The sequence below is a fragment of the Helianthus annuus genome, chromosome 16, assembly GCF_002127325.2.
Source record: "Helianthus annuus cultivar XRQ/B chromosome 16, HanXRQr2.0-SUNRISE, whole genome shotgun sequence".
Taxonomy (NCBI): Eukaryota; Viridiplantae; Streptophyta; class Magnoliopsida; order Asterales; family Asteraceae; genus Helianthus; species Helianthus annuus.
This window is the reverse complement of record NC_035448.2, coordinates 61,967,098-61,987,607: the sequence shown is the minus strand read 5'-3', so window position 1 is coordinate 61,987,607 and position 20,510 is coordinate 61,967,098. Positions and strand designations below refer to the sequence as shown.

Sequence of the window (20,510 nt, the reverse complement as noted above, 5' to 3'; positions counted from 1 at the left end):
CTTTGAGGGTTTTTTTTTTTTTTTTACATTTTTAAATTTTCGGGCAAAACGCCCCTCTTAGGTCAAAGCGCAGCGCTATGGGTCTTTTTTAAATTTTTTAAAATTGTTTTTAATTCACAAACGCGTCGATAATAGTCTAAATTTTACGCTTTTTCCATTATACATTATTTTTTAATATATATGGACTATACTGCAAGTTCCGGATCAAATCGGTTACGTGTGATGTCGTATTCCATTATATCGTATCATTTCGTTTTGAAAGCACAAGTACTCCTATGAGTAGTGTTATGTGTATTAGCCGCCTACCGTACATGTACATGACGTATTTTTTCATTAATTGTAGTATTATGATGTATATTGTCATTTGGGTCATACAAGTGCGTATTGAATCTGATTGGGTCGTGTCAGTGACATTCGGCTTTTAACGTGATGTAACGCATATATTGAATTTGTTGAGGCATCTCACTGTAAAACGTCAAAGAAGTGATCTCTTACATTTCAATGAACAGTAATTTATTGAAATTTTTATAGACTCTTTAACACTCAACAAAAAGTGACCGACTTGACATGGTGAAAGAGACTATACAAAAATCTAAGGCTCATTCTATACGCACCCCCCCCCCCCTCTTTCCTGATTATATCCCCCCTTGTGAGAGGAAATAAAGTTATAATAAGTTATAATAAGACATCTCCTTTCACGAATTCCAACTATAAGAAGCTCATCCAATTATTTTTAACCTTGGCTTTTTATAACTTATTTTAACTTTTCCTGAAATATTATCTTTTCCCACATTATAAGCTCATCCAATTATTTTTTAAAACAACTTAATGACTTTTCCGACCTAATAAGCTCATCCAAACACATTTTTAGAATTGCTTTTGGATAAGTTAAAACTAAATAAGTTATTTTGCCAAAAAGTATTTTTTAAGTTAAATAAGTAATCACAAACACCCTCTATGAAAAAAAAAAAAAAGTAAAAAGTGAGACTATAATACACAAACAAACAATTTTGTTTGGGCGGGAATTAATTGAACAGTGGAAAGGTACTCTAGTCTTTCCCTGCAACACTGCAAGGCTGTACCGTGTTGTCCTATTTACACTCATTACATGAATTGTTAAGGATCATGCTAATCACACACAGCCAAAATAATTTTCGTTTGATACAACGCAGACCTTTTCGTTACGTAAAGAGTTGGTGCGTTGGGTACAAGACACGGCAAAAGACAATGGTTACCTCATTGTGACAAAGAGGTCGAATAAAAGATGAGAGAATTACAAGACGCTGACAAAAGACAATCCGGCTAGAAAGCTTATTCCGAAAGATATACACAACGCGTTGATCTAACATACACATTTACATTAACTTGTATCTTATGCGTTGAGAGTTGTACAATGCTTTGGCTTTAGATATTTTAGTTTTGTACAAACAAGCCCTCCACACATAAACCAAGACTTCATCTATTAAATTAAAATACGCCCAAAATGTAAAAAAAAAAAAAAAAAAAAAAAAGACCAAAGCGCCGAGCTTAGGCCACAGCGGGGCGCTTTGATGTAAAAAAAAAAAAAAAAAAAAAAAAACCAAAGCGTCCCGCTATGGCCAAAACGGGGCGCTTTGGTGTAAAGTTAACAGACAAGGACTGAACCTGTCAGACCTTGTCTGTTGACTTTACACCAAAGCGCCCAGCTTTGGCCATAGCGGGGCGCTTTGGAGTGTTTAAATAGACTAAGGGCGTGTGCGAATAGACCCCACCTTTATTTAAGAAAATCTTGTATTTATTTTTGTCCACGTTAGTTATGCATGTTACTGACCACGTAAAGGATAGCCCTAACTGTGCTTGGCCCAACAGATCTGGGTCTAATTAATACATAGTGACCCATAAACATCCTAGCCCATCTATCCCTTTAACATTGGGGGTTTAGTCTCCAAAGTCTTATCTCTATATGGTTAAGGAATCCTTCCTGGTTATTTCTAAGAGAATTACTCCACATATACATACCCTCTCATTTTTATAACATGCTCATATACATTTTCATATCAAGATTTTCATTGATGTGTGCAGACCCGTAGAAGATCAGAGAACAAGAAGTGTGCCGGGTTCATCTCCTCAACCGCTGCAACGATCAAGATATCCATATCAGTGGATCCTTGTAGCAACAGACCACAAATCCTAATCAATGTGCGTTTGCACAAACAAGATTAAAGATGATAAACCATCATTTATAGTTTATCAAACAAAATCTGGCAAGTCTAGAATCCGGGCCAAAAAGATCCATGTTTAGACATCATTGGTTCAAACCACAAGTTAACAATGTGGATGTAGATCTCATTGTTAGGTTTTCTGAAAAAAAATAAGCCTACAAAAAAAATCCTAAAAATATAACCAAATCAAACAAATTCAAACTTTCTCACAAGTTGAGTTGATGGATGTACACATCAAATGGGGGTGGGTAAAAGGTAATCAACACAATCAAATAGCTTTATTCTTTCTTCACAAACTTACACTTTCAATCAAGGGGTCTGCACATTTGACTTGTTATCATCAGAAGAAGGCCGATTCTCCGAGTCAGATACCCGTACCTCTTCGATCATTCTAACAACTTCATCCATCGTGGGTCGCATATCCGGGAGACGAGCCACACAAGCCATCCCGATTTGTAACATCTGCACCATCTCCTCTTCGATGTTCTGAATCTTCATCAGCTCCACATCAAAAACCTCAGCGGTCCATTCTTCACGCACCACCGACTGGACCCACCTCGGGAGGTCCACCATGTCTTCTCTCCCGGGAGATTGAATCGGTTGTTTTCCGGTTAGCATTTCAAGGAGGAGTACACCGAAGCTATAGACATCCGATTTATGAGTGTGCTTTCGGGTTTCCAGGACTTCCGGGGCCCGGTATCCGACAGCATGGCGGGATGAAGGAGCCGGGAAGTTCATGAGTGGGGCCAACCCCATGTCTGAGATACATCCGGTTGTGTCTTGGGAGATTAGGACATTTGAGGATTTAATGTTTCCATGAGTGAATTTTGGGCCTCCAATTGAATGGATATGCGCTATGCCTCTTGCTGCTCCTAAGGCAATTTTGACCCTCGTTTCCCAGTCAACCGCGGTTCTTTCCGAGCCCCTGCTTCCTACAACAATTTCATTGGAGCTTACATATAACTCAAAAGATAAAAATATGGACGGGTCAGTTGGGTTGGGTTACAAGCGGAAACTGGTACATTTTAGTACGGGCAGAGTCCATTTGTGTTGGACCCACAAAAACACTACTATAATATAGAGTAAAGTACACGGATGGTCCCTGTGGTTGACCAATATTTTGGATTTGGCCCCTAGCTTTCTAAAAGTACATGGATAGTCCCTGTGGTTTGCACTTTTTAACTCATTTAGTCCCCAACTTCTGCCAAAAATACATTGATGATCCCTGTGGTTTGCACTTTGTAACGCATTTAGTTCCTAACTTGGACCTGCTAAAACCTTTAGATTTATTAGCTGGGGACTAAATGCGTTACAAACTACAAACCACAAGGACCATCGGTGTACTTTTGAAAAGCTAAGGACCAAATCCAAAATCTTGGTTAACCGCAGCGACCATCCGTGTACTTTATAATAATATAAATACTCGACAAAATGGTTTAGGAGGTTGTATGTATTACAAGTTTAAACAGACTTTGGGTGAGTTTCAAACCCGTTCAACTCATTTGACTCATTCCCTAATACCTTTTTTACTTGACTCATTTGAAATATAAACACAAACCAAATCAACCTGTTTAAAAGTAAACGAATAAAAAATGACAGTTCAAAGAATATGTTGCAAGAGCATACCGTGAAGGAGTGTCAACAAGCTACCAGCTGAAATATAATCATAAACAAGAAGCTTTTCATCCTTCGAATAATAATAAGCACGAAGCGGGACAACGTTTTGATGCTGCCCAACACGCCCAATGATCTCCATTTGTTGCTCAAACTCTTTCTTACCGACTACTACTTCTTTCAACCGTTTAACAACCACAGTTGTCGATTCTTCAAGAACAGCTTTATACGCAGTCCCAAAACTACCTTTTCCGAGTACCTCAGCAGAAGCCCGTAACAAGTCCTCAAGATCAAAGTTATATGAACACCCTTCAAAGAAAACCAGCTTGTTTTTTTCGGGTTCTTGAACCCCACTACCGAATTCTTCTCTCGGCTTTTCACCCCTTCCACTAGTGGAAGTTTTTGCTTTTGTCACACGATGCGGGTCGCTAATCTTTTTCTTCACGCAGCAGAAAATTATAATAATAAGTAAAACTAGCAGTAACATACCACCGCCAACCGCAATCGCGATAATGGCCCACAACGGGAATTTCTTTTTCGACCTGTGTTCTCTCGGGCCGACAGGTGGCGAAGGAAAGGGCGGGAGTGAACACGGATTCAACGGCAGCCCGCATGAAAATGAGTTCCCGAGAAATGACGACCTCGGGAACGTTTGGAAGGAAGGCGGAATCGAGCCATTGAGATGATTGTAGCTTATGTTTAAACGTTTTAGGCTCGTGAATGTAACGTTTGGTACGGGCCCGGATAGGGAGTTATTTTGGAGGTTTAATCCAGTTAGCTGAGTTAAGTTCTGAATTGAAACTGGAATATTACCGGTAAAAGAATTGAACGAAAGATCCAAAACGATTAACCGGGGAGGAAACGAAGCTGGAATGTGACTAGTGAAGTTATTTCTTTGAAGGAACAAATAACGGAGGGACGGGAGAGAAAGAAGATCAGACGGCAAATTCCCATTAAGGACATTTGATCTAAGGCTTAGAACTTGTAATGCATCGAGATTTCCAATAGTGTTGGATGGTATAGGGCCTTTAAGCCCGACTGCAGGAAGTCGAAGAGAAAATACGCGGGTCTCATCTGAAGTACAATTGATGCCGACCCAAGAAGTACAGATGGCAGTATCGTTACTCCAGTTGAGCTTTGGACCGTGTGGTACAGCATTGAGAAATGCAAGGAGAGATTGTTTATCGGAGTCCAAGTCGGCATATGCAAGAGGAAGAAGGAAAAATATGAAGAAAATTAATTTGACCAGTTGATCAGAATAGCGTTCCATGACAAAAAGCTCACATGTCAAACTTGATTTAGTTTTCCTGGTTGGGAGATTATGAACAAAAACGTTAGAAACAGAGCATATAAGTATACAAAAGACCATGCACAATAAAATGACATTATGAAGCAATTTAATCAATATATGGTGACTATGGGCATATTTGCATGTTATGTCCCTGGTTTCACACAGTATACACAACAGTGCCAGAAATTGTGGTGTTACAAATAAAGAACTCATAAAAATAAGGATAAACTGGTAGACAGTTGACAAATACAAGAAAATGAAATTATTATCTTATTGCAGTTGACTTCCCAAAGCACCTATTGCTCAATAAAGAATTAAAGTTGGGAAAAAGTGGCCAGCATAGAAATTAGAAAGCAAGAAGCATAAAAGGTATAAAGGGGAAACTAGAAAGATAAAAGGAGTTGCATAACACTTCACAATTCATACACTTTTCTAGAAAATTCTTTTGTAAAAAAAGGCAGACATGTTTAAAAGAAGTGGGTTCAGGATTCAATGATGTTAACCAGATAACATTATTTCAGAACACTGGTAAAATGATATAATCAAGAAGTTAAGCCAAGAAATCTGCAAACTGAGACACACCACCGAACATCTTGGGTTGCTACAGCTCTAATTGTGTAAAAAACATATCACCTGGCAAAAAAAAAAAAAAAGCTGTAATTCCATTTGCACTATGCAGTTAATATCGGTGATATATTGTTTATATCGGTCATATCGGTCCCTTAGTAAAATATCGGTGTCAAATATCGGTAACGATATTATCGGCGATATGCCCGGCCCTAAGAATTCGTGTATCCTGTTCGAACTCGAAAAAATGTGCCCTTAGGCCTTAACGGAATTGGGTATTTGGCTCACTGAAGGTCTAAACCTAAAGCCAAAGGGGTTAATAACTAATCTAAAACATAAGAATAGTTTTGTAAGGGGGCCTATGTTGGTGTTTCTATGGATGTACCCGATTAAAAAAAAATTACATATACATATTGGGTTTTTTTCATAAAAAACGTGCCCCTCGAAATACCGGGCCCTGGCCGGTGGTCCTCCCCGCCCACCCCCAGGGCCGGCCAGCCAATATTGACCAACATTTGACAGATATAACTGATATATCACCGATATTTGACCGATCTAACCGATATATCACTGATATATCACTGAATTGTTGTTGTTAAATTGCTATATATATAAATTCTGCATTGCATTAAAATTACCGATATCTCACCGAGATAACCTATATTTCAAATATCGGTCCTTGACCGATATCCGATATTTCACCGCATTAACTACATAGCATTTGCATACATTAGAATTAGACTGAACAACTCGCCTTAAGAGTTTCTATGTCTGTCATGCTCCGGGTGAAAAGGAATATATCATATCCGACTTATTTTGTAAGCTTATATAAATTCGGTTTAACTTTTAACTGAATCTGGTAATTCACCAAAATTATCTCCATATCAATTAAGCTTCGACGGTTGCCCTGTAACAATTTACTCAATTTCACTACAACAACAATTCACCTAATAAATTACAAGAAACTTTCAATAACATTTCAACTGAGCATACCAGCTGCAACTAACACTACTCTCATCCTACTTAATCTTCTAAAATCAAAGCATAAAACATCCAAAGTTTCACCTACCAAATTTCATCTCAATTTACTCAAAATCAAACAGGCAACCATAATCACAATCACAACCACAATTTTATCCTCAAACATTCAAAATGTAAAATCACTTCGAGCAATTTTAACCTAGAATATGTATATTCCAAAATGCACAAAAAGATTTTAACCTAATTTAACTAATATACAAACCGCAAACACATGCATGAACATCTATACAAATTGAATTCTACACACACACACACACGCATTTAACCGAAAATAGCATATTCACAAAATTTCTTCCGAACAGACTCTAACTCACAGATAATAACCTCAGATACGTAAATTACAAGTAAATTTCACAAAATACGCAAACAATAACCACAATGCACCTCAAAATCACGAGAAACTTCACTTCTTAAGCAGTTAGCATAAAAAAACTGAGCTCCGTCGTCGCCATTAAAGCTTCAAACTACCTAAAACAACCGAAATTCACCGGAAAAAACGTCGATAAACATATCCGGCGAATATTCACCGGCATTTTCTTCTCGAAACTTCTTCAAAACCGCAAACAGCAACAGATCTCAAATTGAGAATTGAAATTGAGCTGAACAAGAGCATTTAAAGCGAAAAAGTGTGAAATGGAAATGCAGTAGCATTAAATTATGCACACACGAACATCAAATACTCCACACAGTTGAGCTGGATTGCAAATTTAATAGTGAAAATGCAGTTGAAGAACACACACAGTTGGTGTGTGAGAGAGAAAGAGAATGTAGTTGAGAACACAGAGAAAATGAATTATGAATTTATGATAATTCTTTTTAGGGCGGGGCATTTATGTAAATAATTAATTGGCACATGAGGAGAGCATGTTAAAAAGAGTTATTTTTCATTATTACCGTTGTCAGCGAGTATACTCGTTTTCTTGCGAGTGTTTTTTTATTAACAGCAATTAAGGCACGGTGATACCGTGTCTTGTGATTAAAGTCGACTATTCGACTGCCGTCAGCCCCAAGGGTGAACCAAAGATATTTTTTGGGTAGGTGGGCGCCCCCCTTAAAATTTGTTTTCTTGTGTATTTTATTAGCAAAAATCCCGACCGCACTTCTTGAAAGTTTGGTTGAACCCTTCATTCACACCCTCAGAAAATAATTTCTAGGTTCGCCACTGGTCAGCCCTTTGGCTCTTTTTAGATGTGCGGAAACTCGGCCTCCACCTGTCCAAAGGCACGATAGTGGAATAATCGGTATAACCTCGCTTCTCATCCAAGTCAAACCAGCGTCACCCGTATTCGTTCTTCAGCTGGATGCCGGAAAAAATAATGGGAAGAATAGAAATCGAACCTGAGTCACAAGAACACCAATTATTTCTCCAACCATTCCACCAGTGTCTCATTGACTTTTGTGAGTGTTATATTGCGGTCTTAAACAAGAGTACAAGACCCTACATATTGTACAAATAGACAATCCAGAAAAGGAGTCTTGGCTGTGTTATACGACTTGGGTAGGGGTCAATTTCTGATTAAATAAAACTATGGTCACTAATATAATCAATATTTTGTTGTTATATTTAATTCATTTATTATTATATACTGTGGGTGTTAATACATAAATCTATTGTCGCTTATCACCATCACTCGTGTATTATATCTTTTTATACTAAAAAGCATCTCTTCTTCAATGTTCGTATTTGTTAGGCTGAGGGGTATGGTTCCGTTTCCCCACCTTCATCTCACCATCTTATTCTTTCTTTTCCTCTTCTCCCATCGAGAAGAAATGGTCTTTCCATCCATTCTCATCCATCCCTTCCAATAAGGGGCGGATCTACATTGGTTGAAACGGGTTCATGCGAACCCACTGCATTTCGAAATTTAAATAGATATTATATATAGTAAACTGGAGTGAACCCATAAGTATTATTAAAGATGAACCCATACTCAAATAACAAACTTGGTTTAGTGGAATAAATCTCATGTTTCGCCCAAAGAATCTTGGGTTCAAGTCCTGTTTTTCTCTTTTTGTAATTTTTATTTGTTTCTTTTTTATTTCAAATCCCTTTAAACTTAAAACAAACATTTAGGGTAATCAGTGTCGGATCTAGAAAATCTTCGTAGCGGTAACGTTTTATAAAAAAGTGATAACAATATCGAAAAAAACGTCAAATTTTTTCAAAATTTACACTACCACCGAAGCGCCAAGAGGTAGCGGAGGCTACCCTTCCCCTAAGGTAGGTCCACCCCTTAGAGCATGTGTAATGGGGCTGTATATGGCGCCCTTTTCCTTCATAACGCCCCCATAGCGCCCCGAACACCACTACGGGGGGCGTTATGGGGTAAAAATTTTCTCCTCCTGTTATATATTTCGCGGCGCCATGCTTGTTGTTTCTTTTCTCTCCACTCACACAGACATATATATATACATATATATGTATAGTTTAAGGGTTTATTAATTAATTGGGTAATGATTAGGCGGGGGCTTTATGACTACGGGCTTAAATGCATAAGGTCCCATAACACCCACACGCTGACGTGGCGCGCCACGTGTCGCATAACGCCCACAAAGAGGCGTTATGACTACGAATGACCTTAGGGTAATCCAAGTACAAACTTACTTAGCCATACCAGTAGTAAATAAAGCTACAATAAGTTCTAGTTGCCATACCAGTAGTAAATAAAGCTACAATAAGTTCTAGTCTTTGTGAAATTTTTATTTTATTTCCTTGTTACTTGTGTAATTAAGTTATGTATTTTGTGTCTTTCAAAACCATTTGGGCATTAATTTTTTTTTTTAGTTGAACAAATGGTTATATAATGTCTTTTATTTTGGCATTAATTATTTGCTTATGTCATTTTTGAGTTAAACATATAGTTAAGGAAATTTCGGGTTCCACACAAAATGCTTGCATTACTCACTTTAATTATGCTATACACATAGATTAATGGTCTACTGTGAAAATTGAAATTAATAATGCTGTACATCATACTTGAAATATATAGAGGAGATGATAATGCTTTGAGCTTAAATATATAAATCCTTGTTAACAAATATTGATTCAGGTTGTTAGATCCTGTAGAACATGTTTGTATTATTGTGAATCTCATATGCTTGTTGAGTACCTACTCGCTAAGCAAATCTAGAAGATACTTGCTTCTTTTCGTTCTATTGTAATTTTAGTTAAATTATAGGTATGGGGATAAGTAGGACTGCTAAATAAGTAGTAAATAAGTAGGACTGCTAAATGGTGGGCCGGTGGCTATTTAGGGGAATCCATTATCATAAAGGGAAAAGGTGCCTACGAATGATATAGGTTTTGTTAGTGTTTTTGGTTAATTTAATGTGTGTGCTAAGTTGAATAAATACAACTATCCAAATTTGTTTTAGTAAAACAAAGATACAAACTTAAAGAAGCGAGTAAAAACAAAACAAAACATAACAATCATACGGATTTGCTTATTATGTTTTGAACCATACTCGATCTGAATCGTTGAACCGACCCGAAATTTTTTATGTCCGGTCTATGAAATTGAAGCATCTAAAGATAGTGAAACCACCAGAAAAAATTTCTGGATCCGCACTACTTTCAGTAATATTAAGAGAGAGAGAGGGGTTGATTGAGGCAGACGAGGGTGAGTCTCCGAGCTCACCGAATACTCGACTTCGGGGGGGGGGGGGGGGTTTCAGGACGGGGAAGCCATCCACATCAGCTCCCCGTTGATATCCCCAAAATCATACCCCAAAGTCTTAAGCTTTGATGCACTTTTTGTTCTAAATGTTTGTCAAAATTCCTTTACTTTTTGTATGCTAACTAAGACAATGTCAAAATTCCATAACCTAAGACAATGTAATAAATGTTATTTAATATGCATGGATTTAATGTAGCTGATTTTCATGTATGAAACATTGTATGTTTGAATTTTGTTACTTCATTCTTTTTAAATGGCTAAATGTTACACTGTCCAAGTATTAATCTATGGCCTTCTATTTAAACACCTAAAGGGCTTTCCCTCTACTACTAGGCCAAAGTTCAACGCTGATACTTAACATATAAATAACTAGGTTATCACCCGAAATTGCTTTCCGGACTCGAAAAAGTTATTCAAATTAATTATTAACATATGTATATAATTATATAACACAAACAAATTGATCATACGTGTATAAATAAAATAAATTCAAAATAAAGTGACACAATGACTTCAAAAGTATGTTAATCAGACAAAAAGAATTCAACATGCGGGATTGTCACTAAAACAGTAGCCATTGTCAAAACATATCCAAATTCCAAAAATACAAGTATAAATGATAAGTTGTAAATTTTATTTCAAAATGAAAGAAATGTTGCATTTCACTAAGAGCATTCACATCCAATCCATCAAATTATACATACATTCCACTAAAAAACAACTCCTCTATCAATATATTTTCACTAAAAACAAATACTTTTTCTCTCTCCTTTTCAATTAAATAATATTATCATTACATTTTTCTCTCTCCTTCACTCACAACCACTTTCAATATATATTAAAAAAATTATAGTGGGTGAACAGTGTCCCCTCAAATATACAGATGAACAGTAACATTTTCTCTCTCCTCCACTCACAACCACTTTTTATACCCTTTATAATATAAAAACCCTCCCTCACATATTCTGATGAATAGAACGTGAATGCTCTAATGCTTCTCTCGGTTTGATGTTTGGGATAGGTATATAGTATAATAGTCATATTTATTTAAAATAGTGCACATGATTATCTATGGTAACTAGTTTTTTTTACGTCGTGCATTGCGGCGAAACCGAGCAAATGATGATGTAAAACAAACGTGATTTGAAAATAAAGAATGTTATTGAAAGTCAAACCATTAGAACAGTGAGTTTATCATTTTACCGTTTTATGATACCAAATAAATACTTTATTTTGAATACAACTTCATTTTTAACAAAACTTAAAACAGAATGTCAAGGGAAAAATCAAGAACAACTACGTACTTCAGTTTTTAGAAAAAATATTATAAACATAAATTATTAAAGAAGTATCAAATTGTTTGATGAATTAATATATGTTCAAAAAAAGAAAAAAAATTATGAAAAAGACGGTAAAGGAAATATATGGTTTTAGAAAAAGAAAAAATAAAAAATATGTTAATAAAAATAAATATAATAATAAACTATTATAATATATTAAATAAAAATAATAAAAATAAAAAGCTATATATTATTTTAAAAATAAAGTTACTATTCATCGACCTTCGTTAACTATATATATATATATATATATATATATATATATAATAATTGTTTTATTGATTGAGTTGTTATCTTTGGAAAATTAAAATTATTGACGTTTTAAGTACCCGTGTGCTACATGGGTTACATATAATTAAACAAATAAAACCCGAAATCCATTGCATGTTTTCTTATTAACTGGTTCACTTGAACATAAGTTAACTTCTTACATATATACATACTGATATAAAATATTGAAAGATTGCATTTTTACTCGAAAAAACTCTAATAAGAGCAGACATTAAAGGGCGCGAGTATGAGTTATCGAGCTAAATAAGGTCGATTGATTTGTCTAGCTAGTTTATGCTCGTTTAATCCCACAGGTGTCACCCAAACACAAATCATAACATAGTGAAATATCTAAACATTTAACTTAAGTTATTGGCTTCGAGTTGTTACCAAGCACTCAACCTGATTTGACCGGGCTTGATTAATGTTGAGCCAATGTCCGAACAACAATCAGCCTTCGAAATCCACCATGAATACCATCTTGGCTCCCAATTGTGATACTTGAATCAGCTAGACCATTATTTTCCATCTCTATCCCTTAGTAAATCGAGTCTGTCTACAAAAAGAACCAACCAAATTATAAGTGTTTAAATATACAATATAAACTTTGGTGTCAATACTAAGCTTGCTGAGATATTTGTTGATTCATATATATTACGAGTTGATGTCATCCCATGCGTTGCGACGGGATATTGGTTATAAAGTTTTTTGGATTTTGATGTTGCTTTATCCAAAGCATCCATTATCACCACATTAAAGACAAAACTTACCATGTATTAGTTGCTTTTTTCCATTTTATCACATTTGAGAACCCAAATGTTACCTTATTAATTTTGAGCAAATTTGTCAATGCATCTAGAAACCTAATAAAAGATTAAAAAAGTAATACAAATGTGTTAAAAGGATGGTATATAGACTGCAACCCCACTAAACTTCATGTTCCAACCAAACAATTTCATAGCCCACCCAGTCCCACCAAGGGTGTTAAAGCTTTTTCCAAGATAATACAAATGATACTCACTATTTGTTGCCATATATCCAACCATGTGCCCATAACAATTCATCATGCCCATTTTCAATATGTAATTTTGACAAAAGCAGGTGAGAGACTTAAACCTGGTGATTATTTGATGTATTGCAAAATACATCCATTTATCGTGTATAGTTTGTACAATTTTCGAGTTCATTTGCGTCGTTTTTAGGTATAATGTGTATATTATTGATCAGTTTGTGTTTTCCAGGTCTCGAGTGTTGAAGACAGTTGAAGAGGGCAAAAAACGAATCATATATGGAGAAAACCGAATAGCGGATCGCGTTCGGGGGACATAAACAAATCGTAAACGAACGTAAATAAGTAATCGAGAAAATGAATGGTCTTAACCTTGAAAATACGGGTTGTCACATTTATAAGTAACCATTTGTTAGCAAGGTATTGAGATATAGAAAACCAACATATAAAAGCCATTGATGTTGCGGACATGAACTTTTTGCAATGGTTTATGTCGCATCTATTGAGATCGTTGCTTATAACTACTGTAATCCCAACACATGCACATGCAGCTGCAAAAGCAATGGTCGATGTGATGTACAACAGATTCTGAAACATAATTAAAACCATTAGATTTCTTATCGTAGTTAAGAATAGCTGTTTGGTAAAAAATGGACGATGTATTACCCCGCAACCAATGGTGTACATGGTAAAAAGTGAAGTATTCCTCACGCTTTTTTTACACAAAGTGCGTATACATCGATCATGGCTAATGACAAGCTCCATAAACTTTGCAACCTAACAACAGCCACAAGGTATCTATAATTATCGTCGTCACATATATTTAAAATCCAAACATATAAAACTAAAAACATATCAATTTTATTTTAAAATCATGGTATACTATACAAAACCAAGCCAATCTTTCAAGATAGCAAAAACTATATGACCTCGATTTTTGGACACATAATGTGCAACTCAAATTTGATTATTTCCTAAAAACATGAATAAAGGAAGGACTATAACTCCATGTATAAATAAAAATCATCGTAAAAGTTTAACATCCCAAAACTTAAGTATTCTCGAGAACAGAACTAACAAAAAGCTTGGCAACACTGCCACCTTCAGATTGTTTTATGTTAAAATTGACACCATCAACATGTCTTTTATATTAACCATGTCCATCAAAATTCATTTTCTCAAAACCGGTTCCACCAAATCCATCTAAAAGAATATATCAACAGTTACCCATTAAATTAAAAAAAAAAACAAAGAGGAGAGAAGGAGTATACCTGCAACTAAAATAACATTGCAGGTCTTGTTCCGATGAGAATAAAGGATGCAATGCTTGAAGGTGGCTAGGGGTTCGATGAGAAATCTCACCTGTAATAAAAAATCCTCATTGTTTCATCACTGGTATAGAGAGGAGAGAAGGAGTATACCTAATTCAAAATTCGTTTGTCAATGTAGATGGTAGAATAGGAGAAGAAGGCCGAGAAGCGATATCAAGAAGTGTGGCATTAATGAAGATTTTCTTTCCTGTTGTTGATTGATTGGATTGCATAGGCTTCATGTAGAAGGAAGAACAAAGCGGCGTGAAGGAGAAGATCTGCCGCCAGGGTTTGATTATATGAAGATAAGTGAAAATTTAAATGAGATAGGTATTTGTATGGATCCGGATTATTGGTTGGATCAGATATAATGAATATGGGGCTTCACTAAAAAACGAACCTGCTAGTTTTGGAGCCAAAATGAGAATTGAGAAGCGCTAATAGTGTGCCACATCAGCCTAAATTCTTTCATTTATTATATATAATAGATAATAGATGTATACATAAAATAGTCATGAGTTTATTTAATATAATGATTACAACAACTAAGTTACATGGAGGTAGCATTAATGGTGATTTTTGTTCACTTTATATAATATATTGCTATGAGACATGAGAACTATTGAGCTTTGCAAAATGTCTTCTTTATATAATAACTTAGTTATGCTGTATTTCTTATCTAGGTTCATACTTTTTTAAGCTGGTTATAACAACATCTAATATATCAGATTTGGGTTTTCCCACCAGGTACTAGTTTTTATGTCATCCCTAATTTTGAACCAACTACAAACAATAATTAATCTTGTCATTCTAAAGACCTTCGATATGTTTGGATCACCATCATCAATGATAAAAAAAATATGTATAAGGATTCCTCTATGTATACATTTGAACAATTGTTTGAACTCGGGAGATTTATTGTCTAAATTTCATGTTGTAAATAACAAATTATAGTATTACGTTGTCATTTTCGCCTTAAATACACAAAGTGATACGCGCAAAATGCAACATATAAATTATATCAATTGTGGCATAAAACTAACCCTTTTTTAGTACTAATGTTGGAAAAAAGTGTGTTTTTGTCTTCATTTTGTATTTTCAAGATTAGATGAGCTCAAATTGACAAAAGAAGCAAAAAGGCAGCAAAATCTAACATAAATACAAGAAAAGGGACAAAAGTGGATTGCCCGACCCCTCGACAGCATCCTCCCAAGCAAAACAGAGAAGGCAGAAGACTGAACACGCCATGTGCTCAGCGAGCACGGGGCCGTGCCCAAGAAGCAGCAGAAAAGACAAACCTGTAGAAGCTTCTATTGTCCACCACGGGGCCGTGCCCAGTGAACACGGGGGCGTGGCCAAAGTACTGCAGGCGCATTTATTGTAATTGCGAATTACAATTAATGAAGAGAGAGAGAGTGTCAGACGGGCACGGGGCCGTGCCCAGCGGACACGGGGCCGTGCCCAGGCTTCTGTTCAGCCTATAAATAGGAGTGCTTGGAGCCATTGCAACTCATCCCTTGGCACACCACCTCTCTCACACTTCATCCACCACCCACCACCACCATAACACCATCATCCACCACCATCATCCATTGTCCATCATAGAGTGTGTGAGTCGTCTCGGGATCCAAGATTGATCGTAAGAGTTCTTGACAATCAATGGCCATGTTTGCCTAAGTCTCTTACATCACTTGGTGAAGACAAGTGTCTAGTGTAATACTTTTTATTATTAATCTTTTGTACTTTTTATTTGGTTTTGTATTAATGACTTTAATAACTAGTTTCTTATGTTGAAGGTGATTCTTCCTTATCGTTTGTCCGTGGTGTCTTGACATTATTTTACTGTCTATATAAAATAAAAGATTTTCACCATTCATATCTCCACGGTCTATATGGAGGTATGTTGGCTACCTGGTCGGGGGTTAAGGGAACGGTTTGGTAAGAGTCTTGCCCTTGTTCAGCGTTTAGAGGTCCTGCAAGGGACCTGGGTCAAATTTAGTAGGATCTCCTTCAATGCCCAAAGGTATTGGATGGCGGGGATCCAAACTCTTTGACCCCCTCATAAGTTAAACTACTATTAATACTATAACCCGGCTATTTAGGACTGTATCCCTGCTGACTCAGACTACTTAGTCGAGGGTAACGTCACCTTCAAAAGAGAGGCCTACCATAATTTGCATTAATAACTTAATTAATTATCTTTCAATAATCCGACCCTTTAGGATTGTATCCTTGCTGATTCAAACTACTGGGTTGAGGGTAACGTCACCTTCAAAAAAGAGGGGCCTACTACAATAACTAAGATAATCTCTTAAACAAGTGCAAAAGTACGAAAATAATCAAAGGTTAAACTATACACGAGTCGGATCCAAGTGATTCATCTTGTCTATCTGTTTTACTTTTATTTTTATTTTTCAGCATTTAGTTAGTTTTATTTTCTTAGTTTTAAAAATCTTTTCTAACATTTTGATTTGGTTAGACGTTGAGGATAAACCGGTACTAAAAGCTCTTGTGTCCTTGGATGACCTCGGTATCTTACCAACACTATACTACGTCCACGATGGGTGCACTTGCCCATATGTGTGTGTGGTGTTAGTAAATATCGTGTTTTATAAATTTAAAACTTGGCTAAAAAGTGTAAAAGGGCTTAAAATATATACCTAAAACATATACACACCCACATGCATCAAGTTTTTGGCGCCGTTGCCGGGGAGACAAGGATTTTAAGAAAGTTAGGAATCAACGACCTAATCATTTTTTTTTATTTTCTTTTTATTTTTTTAGGATTTTCTTAATTTTTTAGCTTCTGCAGAGCTCAGCACGGGCCGTGCCTGGTCGGACACGCCCCGTGCCCAGCATTGGTACTGGTAGTTTTTATTTTCCGAGTTATAGAAGGCTGAGCACGGGGCCGTGTCGGTGCAACACGGGGCCGTGTCCAACTTTCCAGTAATAGGGATCCGGAAAACAATCACTGTAACTCCGACCACGGGCCGTGCTCACAGAGCACGCGGCCGTGGTGAACCTTCTGACCAACATTCTTTTCTGTTTTGTTGCAGGACTTGGAACCCGATGCCACCTCTACGTAGTGTATGAGCTCCAGTTCTAATCAAGACATAAAAGAACCTCTAGAAGAACCCGAACGCTTTCTCAGAAAAAGACTAAAAGCTAAAAACCAAGAGAAGGTTTCGGGGGAACCACTTCCAATGGCGGACCAGCGTACCCTCATGGATTACCTACGACCCACCGTAGGTAACCTTGGCGCCGCTATCAATGCACCAAATGTCGAAGCCAATAACTTCGAACTTCGGCCACATTTGATACAAATGCTTCAAAACTCTGCAACCTTCCATGGGCTTGCGGACGAGGATCCCCATCTACATATTACTAATTTCTTAGAAATATGTGATACCTTTCGGATCAATGGAGCATCGAATGACGCCATTCGCCTTCGAATGTTTCCATTTTCACTAAAAGACCGAGCAAAAGCTTGGCTTAACACCCTCCCAGTTGGTTCGGTAAACACCTGGGATGAACTAGCCCAAAAATTTCTATATAAGTATTTCCCTCCCGCTAAAATGGCTAAATTAATGACTGAAATTAATACATACTCGCAAGACGAGGGGGAATCCTTATATGAAACTTGCGAAAGATTCAAGGAGCTATTACGAAAGTGTCCTCATCACGGTCTTGCAGTGTGGCAACAAGTATCCACCTTCTATAATGGATTGTTGTCGCATACTAGACAAACACTTGACTCTAGCTCCGGGGGACTTTTAGGTAATCGCCGCCCGCAAGAAATATATAATCAGATTGAGGAAATTGCTCAAACCAATTTTCAATGGCACACTCCCCGAGGCAATAAATCTATTGCCCCGAGCGCCCATAAGGTTGATGAAAGCACTTCTTTACAAGCCCAAATCGAGGCCCTTTCTTCAAAAATTAAAAAGCTAGAAATGACAAAAACAGTCTCGGTTATGGCTTGTGAAGGGTGTGGTGGGCCACATGAAAATTGGAGTTGTATGAAAGAAACAGATGATCAAACAGAGTCGGTAAACTACATTGATAATAGACCTAGGCCGTCGGGTCCCCCAACGAGCACCTACAACCAAGGATGGCGTAACCACCCTAACCTTGGTTGGAGAGAACCCGGCAATAGTAGTAACCAACAAAACCTAAATCAACGAACAAACTTTCAACAACCAAGGAATGAGTCACAAAATTTTTCTCAACAACAAGGTGGACGAGAGAGGCTTGAAGATACTATATCTCGCCTTATCTCCGACACTGAAAAGAAAAACTCGGATAGGTTTCTACAATTAGAATCAAATTTTAGAAATCAACAAGCTAGTATTCAAAACATCGAAAAACAAATAAGTCAACTAGCTCAAAATTTCTCCGAGAGACCACAAGGCGTGTTACCAAGTAATACCGAAACAAACCCAAAGGCACAAGTTCATCTCATAACACTTTGAAACCGTACCGTGGGTCCTGCGGAAGGCCCGCCGCCTACCGAGGAGACCGCAACACCGCCCCAACAAGAGAAGGGTCTCCTCCCTCACCAGAGCCTACCAACGCTCCTCGAGTTCCGTACCCCGGTAGGTTAATCCGCCAGAAGACCAATGAGCAATTCACTAAATTCGAAAGTCTACTAAAACAATTGCATGTTAACATTCCTTTTATTGACGTCCTAACCCAAATGCCTAAATATTCAAAATTTATGAGGGACTTTTTCACTCATAAAAGGAAAATTGAATCATTGCAATTAGTTAACTTAGGAGAAGAATGCTCTGCCCTCATGCTCAATAAACTTCCCCAAAAGAAGATTGATCCCGGAAGCTTCACAATTCCTTGCTCAATTGGGGACTCCCCCATTCGAAATGCGCTAGCCGACCTTGGCGCTAGCATCAACCTCATGCCTACATCAATGTTAAAAAGACTCGGTTTAGGCAAGACGAGTCCTACAAAGATGAGTATACAGCTTGCTGATCGATCCGTCAAATTCCCGCAAGGTGTCGCTGAAAATCTGCTAGTCAAGGTTGATAATTTCGTCTACCCGGCCGACTTTGTCATCCTTGATATGGAAGAAGACACCGAAGTCCCCCTCATACTAGGGAGACCATTTCTAGCCACCCCACAAGCAGTGGTAGACATGAATGACGAAACGCTCACTTTAAAATATGGTGATGAGGAAGTGAAGTTCGGGGTTGGGAAGAGAATAGAGGACGATGACCCAGTCAATTACATGAAGGTTATTGATTCGAGTTTGGATGATGCTCTCCGACGGTGCAACATGGGATGCAAAACATCCCGCTCGGAAAACATATAACCTCACCTTGGGTCTAGCCAAGGACCCTTATAAACGTGGCGCACCGCGGAGGCATTCTGCGGAACTATCCTTAGTTTAGTTTAATCTTTTAATTTTAATTTGCATAAATAAAACACACTCTGGATGGTGAAGGATAACAAGGGAAACGAGAAACATGGCCCATGCACGAAAACAGGGCCATCCGACAACAATTTCTTCATTACAGTAAGCTCAGCACGGGCCATGTCCAGCCAACACGGCCCCGTGCTGAACATCCTGCAGAAAATTGCCCAGTTCAGGTAACTGGACACGGGCCGTGTTCATTGAACACGCCCCCGTGTCCAGGCTTCTGTTTCTTTTCTTTAATTTTTGTTACTGGCACCTGAACACGGGGGCGTGCCCGGTCACCACGGGGCCGTGTCCAGACTGCCAGTAACATAAAATTTTGCTTTTAACACCATTTTACACATTCAATCAACCTAAAAACTTATTTTTGGGACACATTGAGGACAATGTGTAATTTAAGTGTGGGGGGGGGGGATGCTAAAACCTTGAATTTTGCCAGTCCTAATAACAAGCCTTACACAAAACTCTATTTGGAATCGCTAATCACCCCAAATTTTTTTCAAAATTTTACATTTTTTTTACTTGTCTAAGTTTAAGTTGGGAATTCTAACTCTAACAAGGTTATATTTTTACAAATTTACAACCGATAGCGTCGTGATAAAAAGAACCAACATAAGAAAATTATGAAACGGCATGACAAACTTAGTTAAAATTTGATTATATATACTTGATCACGTAAAAACCCATTCCCACAAAAGTGAGTTTTGAGCCTTTATAGAGCATACAAATACATATCTTTACACTAAATGCTCATTTTTC

General features: G+C 37.3%; 1 protein-coding gene across 2 annotated transcripts; it reads right to left on the bottom strand.

Moving 5' to 3' along the window:
- Positions 1-2,255: 2,255 nt before the first annotated feature.
- On the bottom strand, positions 2,256-7,518 carry LOC110900241 (probable inactive receptor kinase At5g58300). 2 transcript variants are annotated; one of them, XM_022147152.2, is made up of 4 exons: positions 7,099-7,518; positions 5,689-5,739; positions 3,828-5,122; positions 2,256-3,133 (listed from the first exon to the last, which is right to left on the bottom strand). In XM_022147152.2, exons 3-4 carry the CDS (start codon positions 5,083-5,085, stop codon positions 2,511-2,513), a joined length of 1,881 nt encoding a protein of 626 aa, XP_022002844.1. In that variant the 5' UTR covers positions 5,086-5,122; positions 5,689-5,739; positions 7,099-7,518; the 3' UTR covers positions 2,256-2,510. The 2 variants fall into 2 exon arrangements, with proteins under 2 accessions (XP_022002844.1, XP_022002843.1); XM_022147151.2 differs by lacking the exon at positions 5,689-5,739.
- Positions 7,519-20,510: the final 12,992 nt, after the last annotated feature.